Source organism: Balaenoptera musculus, chromosome 13 (genome assembly GCF_009873245.2).
Source record: "Balaenoptera musculus isolate JJ_BM4_2016_0621 chromosome 13, mBalMus1.pri.v3, whole genome shotgun sequence".
Classification (NCBI taxonomy): domain Eukaryota; kingdom Metazoa; phylum Chordata; class Mammalia; order Artiodactyla; family Balaenopteridae; genus Balaenoptera; species Balaenoptera musculus.
The window spans coordinates 43424228-43440825 of NC_045797.1; the positions used below are offsets into that span (position 1 = coordinate 43424228).

Below are 16598 nucleotides of genomic sequence, written 5' to 3' on the forward strand. Positions count from 1 at the left end.
TGATAAATCCATTCTTTGGGATGGACTTTTAAAATTAGATTAGGCAATCTCTAGGTACTCTCTTAAAGCCTCATCTAATTCTAAATTTCTGTGTCTATGTGATCCTTTTAGAATTTTTAATGTTGCATGGGTCCTAGGTTTGGGATTTTGGTTTTGTGTGTGTGCCCATTTTTACATCATCGCAAAGAAAAAAGTTCGATTTCAGACTTTTTAGGAGCAGCTCCTCTTTTCCCCTTAAGGTTTTGTTATCCAAAATAGTAAACATGCACAATTTGACTTAAAATAATTATGATTTATTAAAAGCTCTTAAAATGAAATAGAAAAGAAAAAGTGACCTAAAGAAACTACTTTAATTACTTGAAGAACCAGGGATTTAGGGGAAATTTTCCAGCTATATTTATGATAGGCTTTAAGCTACCAATCATCGCTCCCTTAATACATTGGAACAGAGTGCTTGTGTAGAATAATATCAAAAATAATGTTAGAGATCAGAAAAAATATATACTAGGAATCGGAAAGCATTCTCCTAGCAGACTGTAATACTTGAAATTGCTTCTGTAATACTTTATGCAGTTCTAGCCATCAGCAAACAAATAATGAGTCATATAAGAAGAATTTAAATGGGAAATTGCATTTATCAAAGAACTGGAACTATTTTCCTATGAAAAGATTCTGAAAAAGTTAAAACTCTTCAGACAGGAAAGGAAGATTTAATCCGCGAGAGGTGCAGGAAGATAAAAATTTATAAAAGGTATAAGTTGAGGTAAATATGTGCTTATTCAACAAAAGCTAAAATACTGAGATGAAAAAGTGATTTGAGGGATAAGTAAAAGATTATTTATGTAGTTGAACTCTCTCAGAAGGTAGATGATTCAGGCCTCCATACATAAGATCCAAAAGGAGTCAACTAAATAACAAAAGGAACACTATTCTGAGTCAAAAAACGGGTTATCTGTCAGTGATGTGTCTTTGAATAGCTCCAAAGGATGTTTAGCGGGAGAGCATGTTATATTTTCCATGATCATACCTAGTGCTTTTCATTCATTTTTTCATATATGCTCTACCTTATTTCAGAAAGGCTTTAAGGGATTGATACCGCTTCATGGATGATTCACAGTAAGAAAAAGGGCAGGTATATTAGCTATATCCTTTATATGTCATGCTTTGATTTTATTATCAACCATGCAGTTATCACTATTACAAATATTTTTAGGTTATGCTATTTTAATTACTTAAAAATATTCAGATTATATTTCATAAAAGTGAATTTTGAAGATTACTGAAACTTAAAAGCATAACTTTCTTTCAGCACGTTTTGATGGAAATCTTCTCTAAAGTGAATTTTAATATTCATGTCGGTTTTTCCTTTGTAATTTAATTGTCCATATTTATTATGGAAAATTGGAAAATACAGATGAGCAAAAAAGAAAATCACTCATAATCCATCACCAAAAGATAATCACAGTTAACCTTTATAATCTTATCACTGCCAGAATTCAATGTTCTTTATTGCCGTGTTTGTAACTCTCATTTTTCTAATCCACTGTGGACTAATAATGAGATCTTCAAACTTGTTTGAATTATGTTTAAATTAAGCATAAATAAATAGACCCTGAAAGGGAGCTAAGAGAGGCTCTCGGTTAAGGTAAATAGAGTTTTCATGCATGACCTCTAGAATATCTATTTTTTGTTTTTCAAAGAGTTCTTTATATTTGAGGTTTCTGATTAAACAAGGTATTAATATGTCTAACTAATATTGAATGGTGTAGTCAAGTTTTAAAAATTATAATATGAATATACCTGGAATTTTAGGTTTTATAATGGAATTGCTGTTAGGTTTTCAGCTACTTTTATTATAGTTTGTGAAATCATATAAATGAGTATAACTTTATACTTTTATTAAATTCATAGTAATTATTTTTTCTCATGTAGGAAGATGAGAAGTTTTTGTCTGAAGTTTTTGCACAATTAACAGATGAGGCCACGGATGATGATAAACGCCGTGAATTGGTAAGTTATTTATTACTGAAATTCACACCCTTAAAGAGCACTTACTCTTTTGGCATACACAGCTTTTAATATTGAACTTGTTAATTTAAGAGAAAAATTTTTGTAATTAGTATGAAAGATATAAACAGATGACCCTTGAGCAACGTGGGTTTGAACTGCAGGTTCCACTTAGACACAGATTTTTTTCAATAGTAAATACTACAGAACTACATGGTCCAAGGTTGGATGCGGAACCACAGATATGGAGGGCCTACTATAGAGTTACACACAGGTTTTTGACTTAGTGGAGGGCGGGCACCCCAACCCCTGTATTGTTCAAGGGTCACCTGTATTTAAATTATACTATAAAATGATTATTTGCAAAGTTTCTAAAACTTATTGTTTTGTATATCTTAGAAGTTTTTAGAGATATTTTGATGTGGTTTTATTCCCCTCAGTGAGGGAATATGTGCCTTATAAATTACAAAATCAAGACATGGTTTATGTTAGGACAGAACTACAAACTCATACATTTTTATGGTTGTAGATACATTATCGACATGCTTTTTGTTGTTGTTGTTGTTAAACAAGAGGTAGGGAGAATCCTTCTTGAATAAACAAATGATGAATCGGTTCTTGGAAGTGTTTTTCTTCTTTCAAATGTGTTGGTAATCACTTTTTTGAGATGTAACCATGCTTTGGGGAAAGAGAATGTTGATTGCTGTTTACCAGCAGTTTGCCAATTTTTCAAACTTATAATCAGATACTAAAGAAGTAATGAAAGATTGCTAACTTAAAATCAGGCATGTCATCTTTGGTATAGTTATTTCTCAGTTTTCTCATTTATAAAATTAGCCCTTTATCCTAGGAAATCTCTGATGTTCCTTACAATTCTTAAAAATTGAATTGTGCTTTATGAGTGCTCCCTGAAAACCCAGCCACCATTTATTATAGCATGGTTTCTATGTTCTTTAGGTTTTGAGGAGCCAGGATACCCTAAAAACTCTAGGTCCCTGAGAAGGTTAATTCCACACTGTGGTAGATCACATTACAGTTTGCCCCAGGGTTACTTTTAATGTGTGTCAACTTCTCACTATTCTTTCTTAACTTTACAGGTTAATTTTTTCAAGGAATTTTGTGCATTTTCTCAGACATTACAACCTCAAAACAGGGATGCATTTTTCAAAACTTTGGCAAAGTTGGGGATTCTTCCTGCTCTTGAAATTGTAATGGTAATTATATAGCTTCTTTTCATGTTTTTGAAATTGCGAATTTGTAATAGATTTATATTGTGGATGGGTAATAATTTTTTATAGTAATGCATATTGAATTTTGTAATTTTAGGTTATGATTCATTTGGTAGTGAGTCATAAAACCTCTTCAGATTTTTATTAACTTAAATTTGTAATATTAACATGTGATTCATATAATATGGCTTCAAGTAAATAAAAATCCCACATGGTTTTACGAGACTGTTATCTCTTCTATAACAAAATTAAGTATGTTTCATAGAAACTAATAAAATACCTTTCCTTTTTAGACCAGTGAATGGGAGAAGGGCAGACTGGACCAAGGGGGCTCGTGCTACAATATGGGGTTAAGGGAGTGATTCTCATACTTTTGTTTATATGAGCTTTATGCATTGGCATTTATTGTATGAAAAATTAAAACTGAGAAAATTTTTAAGTATTTATTAACTCATTTAAAAATGATAATAATTATCCCATTATATGTTAAGATAACTAATATAACTTTCAGGAAAAAATAACTTTTCCAAAACAAAACAAAAAAATTCCAAACAAAACAAAAATTCCAAAACAAAAAAATTGAGACAAGTGGCATTGTTTCACATTTTTTGCCAATCCCTTTAATGCCTGGCTTAATAGAAGATAGCTAGATTCTCATAGCAGCGTCTGCATTTAATGTGTTATGATATTACATCTTGCAGCCTCTGGAAAACCCCACTATACTTGTGATAGACTGGGAGTGAAAAAGGCCAATAATGCCTTAATATTTATTTTCATAATAAATAATATTATGAAAATAGTTTTAATCTCATGCAATTTTGAAAAGGGTGTTATAACCCCCCTTTTCAGTGTGTGAGACCCCTCTCCAGGGTTCCCTGGGACACACTTTGAGAACTGCTAAGTTAGGGAACGTTTTCAGAATCACCTGGAGGTTTTTATCTTATGAATCATGTATCCTTCATGTACTGATAGGGAAAAAGCATTCAAGATCACTACCTTAGAAAACTAAGTTACGGAAAAGAGTGAAAATACCCAGATTGTTTTCAAAATCATCCTCTATTAGGAGAGTCATAAAAGGGAGAATCAGTAACTAAGGCGTAACTGGCAAACAGGACCAAAGACAGCTTCTGGAAAGTTTTGAAGCCTTAACTAGGAGACCTCATTCACATTTTTGCATATATTTAAATCAAGAATCCTCCCTCCCACCCCCCAAATTTTTTTGCAGCATTTGTAAAGCAGTGCTTTATAATCCTGTGCTGATTCTTAAATTTAAATTCTCTGAAAAAAACTGGCAGAAACTAATCATTGAGCTGCCTAAAGTTTTTAATATTTGTAAAAGAAAAGGATGGGAGAGATTATATGTTTTGATTCCAGTACCATGTCTAAATCCAAAAATTTGTTTGGCATAGATTTGGGAGAAAAAGGGGGAACGTAGGCATAACTTTTGTTCACTGTCTCTAAGTAACCTGATTTTCCTTTTATCAGGGCATGGATGATTTGCAAGTCAGATCAGCTGCTACAGATATATTTTCTTATCTAGTAGAGTTTAGTCCATCCATGGTCCGAGAATTTGTAATGCAGGAAGCCCAGCAGAGTGATGACGTAAGTGATAATGCTCTGGTTCTATATGAATTACCTATAAAATAGTGGTTGCAAACTGTTGAGAGAAAAGTCATAACCATAATTTTAACTGTTTATGAAGAATAATAATAGATTTCTGATCAGTTGTGACTTTGGCAAGGCCAGAATATGTGGCAGTTGATTTGTTTATTGTAAAAAAAAAAAAAAAGCATTCAAACTATTACTGAGATAAATAGATTTAATGAATCAAATTCTTAATTCTTGGTTTTAAAAAAAGTTTCAAGTACTAATGAAATATAATTCTAAACCCTTAGGTCAGGCACTTATCTAGTATAACTAAGAAGTTGCTTTTACTGGTTCAAATGTGTCTGTTTTTTTAGTGGGGATGAACATTTAATAATGAAACCAATGTTGTGTTTTCCCACTACAAAAATATTTAAACTTTCCCCTTAACCTATTTAAAGACAAAATGAACATATAGCTGTAATTGAAGTACCCTTTCTTATGTTAAATATATGTTAGTGTTAAATAGAAAATAACTGAAATACAATTATGTCCCTTCTTAAAGAAGGTTTAGATTCCCAATGTTATTTGATTCTTTTATGTTTTTGTTACTATTGAATTAAACTATAGTTGTTTTATATGTTTTATTTTTTTATTAATGTCCAGTTAGATTTTTACATTCTATCTGTTAGATATTTCCAGTGTTTTTTTTTTAAAAGCAATTTTGTTTTAGAATGGGTTTGGGCTAATGCTATTATTTAGGCAGTAGAAAAGAAATAGAAGAAATATTTTGTGTTAAGTATATTTTAAAGTTTAAAAAACCCAAATGATGCTACATCTGACTTTAAAGAAATAAATACCTAGTTTTAGTAATCAGTTTATAATCTCACTGTTGAAATTCTTATCTTAGTGCCATCCTTTACGAAAGATAACTTTGAAATTAATACTTCTGTTGCTTCATCCTTAGTGATGTGTGGGATTAAGAGCATTCATCATAAAATCTCTCAGACTATGAGAATAATAATTTACTAGCTTAGAATTCTTAACTTTTACAGCTTTTATTTCTGTTTTCATTAGAACGATTTTCTTGTTTACATTTAGTTGATGCATGAGACATGGGGAAGCAGTTACTGATCATTAACAATGAAAAGTCCCTTTTTAATTTCTCTTTTTCTTGTAGTCACAGTCTTCAAGGTCTTTCATTTCCCTGAATTTTCTCAGGTCTAACAATTTTCCAATTTAAAATTTTTGTTGCCTCAAAATTGTTAGCCCACAAATGAAGATAAATTACTTTTTTTTTAATTTCCAAAATTAAGGATTCTACATGCTGAATTCTACTATATTGAGTTGGTAGTAATGTTTAAAAGAAAGAAGAAATAACTTACCTGTGTATTCATTGGGCAGTTGATATTTTGATGCTGTCTTAAAAGAAATGCACAGCATTCAAACTTTTCTTTCTGCTACTGTGGGAGCAGATTTGGTTTTAGGAACATGGATTACAGTATTAAAATATGTGTTGAGACACAAGGAAATAGCAATATTAACTTTTTTTACTATAGTCATTATTTCTATCCAAGCTGGAAGGATAGATTTAGCAATAATTGCTGTGCTACAGATTTCAAACATTTTTATGCTAATGACCTTTGAAACATTCAGTAAAACTTCTTTTAGAATCTGACTGGATAAGTAATACAGCTACTGCTGAACTACTTATTTTGGCAGGTATTTTCAGTGTATTTCTCACTTAGGAATAAATTCATATGTTAACTTCTATAGATATGATATTAGCTTTAGGGTTATTTTATTTTTTACTAAATTATTTCTAGAATTGTATACATGGAATTTGCTTCAAAATAATTCTAGAGAGCGAAATTTACCATAAAAAGAAATTTAAAATAAATACGTAAGCTAATCTCTATGGGTGGACTGTTCAGTATTTTGTATTGAACATATCACATTTTATTTCCTAAAATTGTGTCAATTTTTAACTTTTTATTTTGAAGTAATTTTAAATTTACAGAAAAATTACGGTAATAGTACAAAGAACTCCCATATACACTTTACCCAGAATTCCCAATTGTTAATACTTTATTTCTCATTTGCTTTATCATTGTCTTTCTTTGCTTGTATTTGTATGTACATATTTGCATACATAAATGTATAATTAATTTTTTCTGAATCATTGAAGAAAAAGGTATGGAAATGATGTCACAGTGCTCCTTTACCCCTATGTTCTTTGGTGTCTATCTACTAAAACTCTACATTACCACTGTATAATTATCAAAGTCAGGAAATTAAATAACATTTTTACAATACTGTTATCTAACTACAGTCCTAATTCAGATTTTATCTGTTGTCCCAGTTATCCCCTTGTTACCCAAGACAAAAATGAAAACTTTCTGTTCCAATATCCGAAAATTTGGATTTGTCTGATGTTTCCTCATGATTCAATTCAGGTTATTTCTTTGTGTCAGGAATAGTACAGAAGTAACATTTCCTTCAACACATCATACCAAGAAATTCCCCCAACTTTAAAAAGTGAGCTTAAGTTTTCTTTGTCCAGGCTGTTTTGCCATTTCACAGACTAAAGAAGTTAGATTAAGTTCTTCTGTAGAATTTGAAGAACTGTTGCTGCTTTCTTTGAACACATCAGAATGGATTGAAAGAAGTATTGGTTCTGTAATACTTGTAACCTTCATTCAAGTAGCTGCAAGAGCAAATTTCATATGCATGAGCTTTTTTTATGATTTGTACATTTAGTTTTTTAAAAACTGGTAGTGTTTCCACAACATACATCAGTTATTTTTATCCTGTTACCTCAGAATATTCTTCCTGCTCTTGCCATTCTTTCTTTCTCCTCTTATTTACTATATACATGGAATCTAAGTTACACAGCTTCTGATATTTTCTTGATCTTACCAGAAAGTGTAAGTACAAATTTTTCATGTAACTTTGTCATGATTGCCACTTGGCTAACAGTGAGTGTGTAATGCCATAGGTTATAAAATATATCTCAACATCAAGAAGTTAAAATTTTAAGAAATCTGTCTTAGAAGCAATGAAATAAAGTATGTTCTTTATGTTTCCCAATCAGAAAATAGAGATGTCACCTGATAATCGGGATAATCTCTAAATTCCATGTGTAGATACCCAAAACTTTCCCTCCGTTGCTAATTATATATTTTCAGTATTTTTGGCAATATTGAAAAATTCTTACACCCACTTAAATGTACTTTAAAAACAAAAGTATGTGTTTCTAAGAATAGCATGAGGCTGGAGTGTGATGAAACCAACAGGAGTATCGTTTCTCTAAAACTTGATTTAGAAACAACTAAAACTTTGAACTATCTCCCAGAAACTGTGGTTAAACTCACTTAAATGTTGCTATTTAAATGAAGGATGGCAAACTTTTCTTAAAGGACCAAAAGGTAAATAAGACTGGTAGGCCCTCTGGTCTCTGTCATAACTCTGCCACTTCAGTATGAACTGTCTATAGACAGTTTGAAAATGAATAGGTGTGGCTATGTTCCAGTAAATGTTTTACTGTAAAACTATTTACAAAGTGAACAACCAGCCAGGTAGTTCTGTAGTTTAATGACCCCTGACTTAGACCCCAGAATTTTGCAAGTATTTAGAAACTGGTTCTAAATTGAAGGTTGTAATTGCAAAGCTACTATGGTGGTGTAAAGAGAAGTTAAACAAAGAGACCATGGGAGTAAGCAAGCATTAATGGGAAAGGAGTTATTGGGCCCTCTTAAGACTGTAAATTTAAGGGAGTGTTCTCTAGAATAGATTTTGGTGACCCAGCATTGGAATAATTTCACTGGGGTTACTCTGTAATGGCTTATTTTCAGATCAAGTCATAGTTTGACATCCGAAGAAGGAATTTTCCTGTAGTTTGTCTTACATCTCGATTATTTTGCCGTAATGCTTGAGCATGACTTTTCTAGCCAGATTAATGCCATTGTTGGAGAAGCAGGTTAAGGAAAATTAGATTTGTTTTAATGCCAATAAAGAACTTTAACAGGCAATTAGAAATGCTGGCTTGAATTTTGAGAGTGGTCTGACTTTAGTGACCACTAGACTTTAGTTCCATTGGAGAAATAGGCATGGAAGAGTTAGGTCACTTACATAGCTAGTTATTAGCTGTACTGCAGTTAGAGGCTGAGTCTTTTAATTTAGCTATTCCTTCTGTTCACCAGGCTTGCTAAGAAAATGAAGCATGTTTTACAGACAACTTATAATGCTGGTAATACTTTTAGTTCATTGATGAATGTTAAATCATTAGTTACATTTCTTAGGAACTATTTGTTCATTGTCTCTGAAAGCACATTATTACTTTGAAGTGGGTATAGTAATGCATTGTAGTAGACTAATTTTAATTGTTAGCTGAGGTGAGTGTACCTCTGGGATAAGACTGTCTTACTATTCCATGCTGCTATATACAACATAATCTCTAGACACATGGTTAATTCCAGTTTTTTAGAAGTTGATTTTTACTTAGTTTGCAGAATCCAGTAATTAATAATAATAATACCTAACATGTATCATAGGGCTCATCTCATTTGTTACCCATCTCTCAGTGTCTTTCATTGGCTGATGTTTACTGTATTACCAATTGTAGTTTCATATATTTTGTCTGGGTTTTTGTTGTTGTTTGAGGTAAAAGAGTAAATCTAGTTCCTGTCACTTCATCTTGGCCAAAAATGGAAGTCTGAGTTGATGTTTATTTTCAGAGTAGATTTTATTGCAAAAGACTGGCTCTTATTCAGAATAGAACAGTTTGTGGATTTGTGTCTCTTTTGTGTTACTTTAATAACTACTCATGTTTTATTAAAATGAGACTTCAAAATACTAAAAAAAAAACCCATCTGACGCAAGGATTTAGAAACCAACTTTTTTAAGACTTTAATATCATTGAGTGTGGCAGTTGATATTATTGATTGTGAAATATTCCCATTTTTTGCCCTCTTTCTCCTCCCTCTTTTTTTCTCTTTATCTAAGTCTGTTCGCTTTGTCTTTGTCTGTTTTTTCCTTTTCCCTTCTTCAACAAAGAAGCTGTAACAAAAGACCTGGAGAGTGCTGTTCAGTTTCTATGATGATGGAAATGTTTATTCTTTAACCATCCAACAAGGTAGCCAGTTGCTACCTATGACTATTAAGTACTTAAAATGTAGATGGTGTGACTGAGGAATTACTGATTTTAATTTAAAGTCTCTTGTGACAAGTGGATATCATATTGGACAGCACAGGGTTAGAATATTTACTACCTATACAACCAGTCTAAGGAGTGAATCTTTTATCTTGTAGCTATTTTAAGCAAAAGAATGTCTTGATCACGTCTCGGTTTTAGAAGGATAGTTCTAACAGCTGGAGATAACTGGAAAAAGAAGGCCTGACCTGTGACAGAAAAAAGGAAAGACGTAAGAAATTAATGTATCACTTAGGAATGAGTTTGGCTTAATATATCAGCAAGATGAGGAGTGAGGTCAGCAAGATGGCAGATAGGAAGTTCCAGCCCTTATCCCTGCAACAGAAACACTGATTTAACAACCATCCACAGACAAGAATACCTCCATGAGACTTCCAAAATCTAGGTGAGAGCTGTCAGGGAAACTTGACAAGAAGCAAAATTAAGTTCCAGTAACCAACCCTAAAAATAAAAAAAAAAAAAGAATTATGAACTGCCTGACAAAGAATTCAAAATAATTGTGTTAAAGAGGCTCAGTGAGCTACAAGGGAACACAGATAACTAAACAAAATCAAGAAAACAATACATAAAATAAGTTCAGCAAAGAGAAACTAAAAAAGAACCAGAAGAAATTCTGGAGCTGAAGAATACAGTGACTAAACTGAAAAAAATCAATAAAGAGCTTCAACAGCAGACTTGAATCAAGCAGAGGAAAAAATCAGAGAACTTGAAGACAGGCCGTTTAAAATCAGTCCAATCAGAACAAAAAAAAGAATGAAAAAGAGTGAAGAAAGCCTACATGAATTATGGGACACCATAAAGCAAAATAATATATACATTATGAAAGTCTCAAGGAGAAGAAAAAGAAAGGGACATAAAGCATGTTTAAATTAATAATGGCTAAAAACTTATCGGGAAAGATAAGGTCATCCAAGTATATGAAGCTCATATGTCCCCAAACAGATTCAACCCAAGGAGGTCTTCAACGAGATACATTATAATAAAACTGTCAAAAATCAAAGAGAAGAGAGAATTTTGAGAGCAAGACAGAATAAACGCATCACATACAAAGGAAGGCTTTCAGCGGATTTCTCAGCAAAAACCTTGCAAGCCAGTAGAGAATGGGATGATATATTCAAAGTGCTGAAAGAAAAAAAAAACTGCCAACTAGGAATACTTTACCTGACAAAGCTGTCCTTCAGAAATAAAGAAAAAAGACTTTCCCAGACAAAAACTGAAGAAGGAGTTCGTCAAAACTAGATCTGACTTTTAAGACATGCTAAAGGTAGCTCTTCAAGTTGAAATGAAAGAACACTGAACAACAAAATGAAAGCATGTGAAAGTGTAAATCTCGCTGTGAAGGTAAATATATAGGCAAATATAGACCAATGGAATAATCTAATGGTGGTATGTAAATCACTTTTAATGCAGTGTAAAAGGTAAAGACAAGATATTATGAATAACTACAACTACAGAAATTTGTTAATAGATACACAGTATAAAAAGAAATTCTGATATCAGTAACATAGTATGTGGGTTGGGGAATAAAAGTGTAGAGTTGTACACAATTGCTGATGAGAGACTAATATCCAAAACATGTAAGGACCTCCTACAACTCAATAGCAAAAAAAAAAAAACAACCCAATTTAAAAATGGGCAAAGGAACTGAATAGACATTTCTTCAGAGACATAAAAATAGCCAACAGGTGCAGGTAAAGTGATCATCATCACTAATCATCAGGGAAATGTGCATCAAAATCACAATGAGGTATCGCCTGACACCTATTAGGATGGCTCTTATCAAAAAATCAAAAGGTAACAAGTCTTGATAAGGATGTGGAGAAAAGAGAGCCCTTGTGCACTGTGTGGGCCTGTACCTTGGTGCAGCTACTATGGAAAACAGTGTGGAAGCTCCTCAAAAATTAATAGAGAACTACCATATGATTCAGCAGTCCCACTACGGATATAAATCCAAAGAAATTGAAATCAGGATCTTGAAGAGATAGCTGCACTTTCATGTTCACTGCAGCATTATTCATGGTAGCCAAGACATGGATGCAACCGAAGTGTTCATCTGCAGATGAATGGATAAAGAAAATTTGTCATGCACATACAGTGGAATATTATTCAGCCTTAATAAAAGAAGGAAATCTGGACACTTTTGACAACTTGGATGAACCTGGGGGACATTATGCTAAGTGAAATAAGCCAGACACAGAAGGACACAATACTATATGGTACTACTTATATGAGGAATATAAAATAGACTCATAGAAGCAGAGAGTATAATGGTGCTTGCCTGGGGATGGGGAGTAGAGGAAACAGGGAGGTATTAGTCAAAAGATACAGTTTCACTTTTACATGATGAACAAGTCCTAGAGATCTACTGTATAGCATATTACCTATAATTAATATTGTATACTTAAATATTTGCTAAGAGGGTAGATATTATGTTAATTGTAATTGTTTTAATCATAAAACAAGAAAGAAAAACCAGCCTATAATAGTTTTACCTAATAAAAATTTTGTTTTATTCATGTCACAGTTAGTCAAGGAGCAGCTCCATGATGCCAGAAGACTCATCTTATGAGTCAGTCATCCTGAGCTTCTGGTCTTAATGTCTGTTACTTTGAGGTTGCAAGATTGCTATTCCACCTCCAAGCAGGAAGAAGAAAGGGAGCAGAGGGCAAAATGGAGAGAGCTAGAGAGCTTTTCTGTTTCATTTTAAAGCTCTTTCTTAGACGTTCCATATAGCAATTTTTACTTGTATTTCTTTGACCAGAGGTGAGTCACCCTTAGCTGCAATGGAAACAGAAATACAGCGTTTTAGCTGAGTACATAGCCTCTCTGAACAAAGTTTGGGCTCTGTTAGCAGGACAAAGAGAATAGAGACTAAGGTGGCATATAGTAGTATCAGCCACAGCCCATCTCTGTAACTACCTAATGTCCATATACACTTTTCTTTCATCACTCACCCTTTCCTCAAGGGAGACTTCTGTATCCAGTCTGGAGACTTCACGTCCAGAATATTTGGGTGTTGTGCAGTCCTCTTCAGGTCCAGATAAGGCTCCTTATGTTTCAGGGACCTTTAAACAAAAAGATAATTTATCTGCCCCAACATCACAATTAAACTACTTTTGTTTGGGAAAAGGGAGAACATACATACAGCAGTCATTCATTCACAGCTATGATGCACTGGTCTGTCAAATATTTGTTGAATATCAGTAGCTTAGACTTATTGTCCCTGGAGGTTCTTGATTAACCAAATCAGCTGTCCCTGGTTCTGTTCTCTAAAGAATTTTCCTTGCCCATTTTCTTCCAAAGCTTAGGTTCCTTCCCTTAGGACATTTTCAGCTGTGGCTGCATCTGAGATAGGCAATGGAAGATGCCTTTCCTCCAGGGCTCTATTTTGTATTGTAGCCTATTTTCTGTCAGTGTGAGTTCTCTGACCCAGTGGTGGTCTTAGAGAGCAAACGGTCATAGACTGTTGCTAAAGCTTACTTTACAGTTAAGCTTCCTCTACTGTTTAGTAGGCTTCCAAATTATTTTCTTGTGTATTCTAGACATCTTATCTAAGCATAATTTTTTAAATTTATTTAAATTAATTAATTTATTTATTTATGGCTGTGCTGGGTCTTCGTTTCTGTGCGAGGGCTTTCTCTAGTTGCGGCAAGTGGGGGCCACTCTTCATCGCGGTGCGCAGGCCTCTCATTATCGCGGCCTCTCTTGTTGGGGAGCACAGGCTCCAGACGCGCAGGCTCAGTAATTGTGGCTCACGGGCCTAGTTGCTCCGTGGCATGTGGGATCTTCCCAGACCAGGGCTCGAACCCGTGTCCTCTGCATTGGCAGGCAGATTCTCAACCAGTGCGCCACCAGGGAAGCCCCCTCTAAGCATAATTTTTAAACCCGAAGGTTCCCGTTTACCTACTGACCTCTGTGCCCTTGCTTTCTCAAGCTCGGGTACCCTAAAAAGTTCTACAGAATAGCATTCAATGGTGCATATACCTTTGTCTGTCAAGGAAGTTTTACACGTCTTTGAGAAAGGCAGTTTTTATCTCCTGAAAAGGCTATAGTTCTCTGTAGCAGTCTATTTCACTATGAAATATATAAATTGGCTTTTTTCACTTCAACAAGTCACCAGATTATGGGACTCTCAGTCAGCACAGGTCATTTCCCTTTTATCTTTGCTTGTAGACCAACAGAATTTGGTATTGGTACTTACGAGGCAGGATTTGTAAGAAACTGCATTTGAGAGAGAAGGGTAAAAAGCTTTAAAAGTATATATATTGAAATATTATTTCAGTATATGAGCTATACCTTAAGAAGTCTTTCTTGCAACTGTGTTTTCATTTAGATGTAACTTAAATTCATCATTTATATATATATATATATTTTTTTTTGGCCTAGTTTTAAATGAATGAATTTATGTAGCAGGAGGAATGAACTTATGTAATTGCTTATATATAATTGAGCAAATTATCTGAGCCCCTAATTAAGTGGTAGAATCCAAGTTGTACACACTGGTATGAATTTAAAGTAAGTAAATACCATATCATTGTTCTGAAGAAAGCTCACTAGCTGATACCTTTTGTAATATCTTAACATTTTATATGTGATATACTTTGCTGAACATACCAGAATAAGAAACAGGAGCGGATTACGGTAGAATTTGCTCTTTCTCCTCTAACTGAAGTAAGGCTTGAGTCTATTAATGTAGCTCTGTGAATTATATTTCATAATTTCTCTTTGAAGAAATTTTATTGTTTCTGATGCCATGATAGAATTATTCATTGGTGTTCAAATTTTGAGACATGGTAGAGGGTGAGATTCTAATCTTAAGCAGTTAAGTTGCTATGACATGGTTTTTGATGGTTCTTCATTGCATTTAATATCACAGTTTCACAGGGAAATATTTTAGCATAACACAGTATGTTAAGTTTGGGAGGGACTAGAAAAGCAAAATAATTACAAAATGTGCTTTATACTGGAACTTTTCTTTTTATTATTTTACAAAATTCTCCCAATTCAACAAATTTTTCTTCATTCCATGCAGTTCTCTTATTTCATCTCCTTCAGTTACTACCTTTCTTCCCCCAATAATAAACCTGTGCTCAAATCCACTGAGTTGATGTCAAAACTTTTTCCTTTGACCTGAACCATCACTTTGTATCCTACTTTAATGCTTAAGGTATCTACCTTTAAAATACAGGCAGAAAGCAAGTAAATTTTGTATCTGCAAAGCTGCTTTGTAGCTCTTTATATTAAGACCCAACAACATTACTAATGTAATAATAAATCTATTTGGCTGCTTTAGATCATTATATAACACAATGTGTACCCATTTACCTCCTGTGGAGAGCTGTGTACTGGGTTATTTTTTCTCATATTTTTGTCAGAAAGGATTTTCTTGTTAGAAGCTGACATAATCTATGTTCCTGATCACTTGATGTGTGTAATCTTGGGTTTAGTCAACTTCTAAATTCATGCCTGAGGCTAAAACCTAGACTGAAAATATGTTAGAACCTCCAGTGAACAAGAATTTCTGGTAAATGATTTTGTTTTCCATTGCCTGTGTTGATGATATTGTAAGCTGTCGTGTGCTCTGATTTTTGCATTGTGTTGTTTTGTTTTTGAGTGGGTTTCTTTATGCTCTAGTGTGTTTATAGAACTTTGAAAACATTAGGAAAAAAAGGTTTAAATAAGTTCATCCATTCTTTGTTTTTTTTTTTTTTTCCTGTATGATTCTGATTTTGTTCTTTCAGCTGGTACGTTTGTCTTATATCCAAACCAGGTCTCACAGAAAACACATTTTCTTTCAGGATATCCTTCTCATTAATGTAGTAATTGAACAAATGATCTGTGACACTGATCCTGAGCTAGGAGGTGCTGTTCAGTTAATGGGACTTCTTCGTACTCTAATTGATCCAGAGAACATGCTGGCTACAACTAATGTAAGAAATTACTCTGCGATAGAAACGTTTTGGTCTAGTCAGTTTTAGATTATTTTATATACAATAAGTTATGTATAAATATATGTAAAAATCAAAATTTTGTAAATTTGTACAATTTTGAAAAACGAATATTCAAACATTTGTACACTCAGAATTCAAGTAGCAGTAATGTTCCTCTAGCAGTTGTTTTTGCAGCAAAATACAAGATTTTAATCTGCTAAAATCTTGGTAAAATGTTAGCACTTCTATTTATGACCCTTGGCCTCTGTATGTTAACCTCTTAAAAATTAAAACAAAGAAATGTGAATATAATTAACACTACTGAACTATAAAAATGGTCAAGATGGTAAATTTTATGTTATATGTTTTTTATCACAATAAAAAAGAAAAAAACATATACCAAATGATCTTAACTGCGTAAGGAAAAGAGTCAGCACAAAAAAAGACTTAAGGAAGTATTGCAAAATATTAACAGTGGTTATCTCAAAATGCTGGGATATTTCTCCTTTATAGACTTCACTCAAGTTTAGAGAAAATGTATATTATTTTTAAATCATTACAAGTTTATAGAACCAGTTATATAAAAAATAATGGCCAAAAAACCAAAAGGAATTATTTTCCAAATTTCCAAGTAAT

At 33.2% G+C, this 16598-nt stretch overlaps 1 protein-coding gene across 2 annotated transcripts in view; it reads left to right on the forward strand.

Annotated features, from left to right (window-relative positions):
* PPP4R3B (protein phosphatase 4 regulatory subunit 3B) overlaps nucleotides 1-16598 on the forward strand; it is a 67573-nt gene that overhangs the window by 25287 nt on the left and 25688 nt on the right. For both annotated transcript variants that reach the window (XM_036873968.1, XM_036873969.1), the window contains exons 5-8: nucleotides 1933-2010; nucleotides 3105-3221; nucleotides 4722-4838; nucleotides 15831-15962. In XM_036873968.1, coding sequence (XP_036729863.1) covers nucleotides 1933-2010; nucleotides 3105-3221; nucleotides 4722-4838; nucleotides 15831-15962 — 444 coding nt within the window. The remainder of the gene's footprint in view (nucleotides 1-1932; nucleotides 2011-3104; nucleotides 3222-4721; nucleotides 4839-15830; nucleotides 15963-16598) is intronic.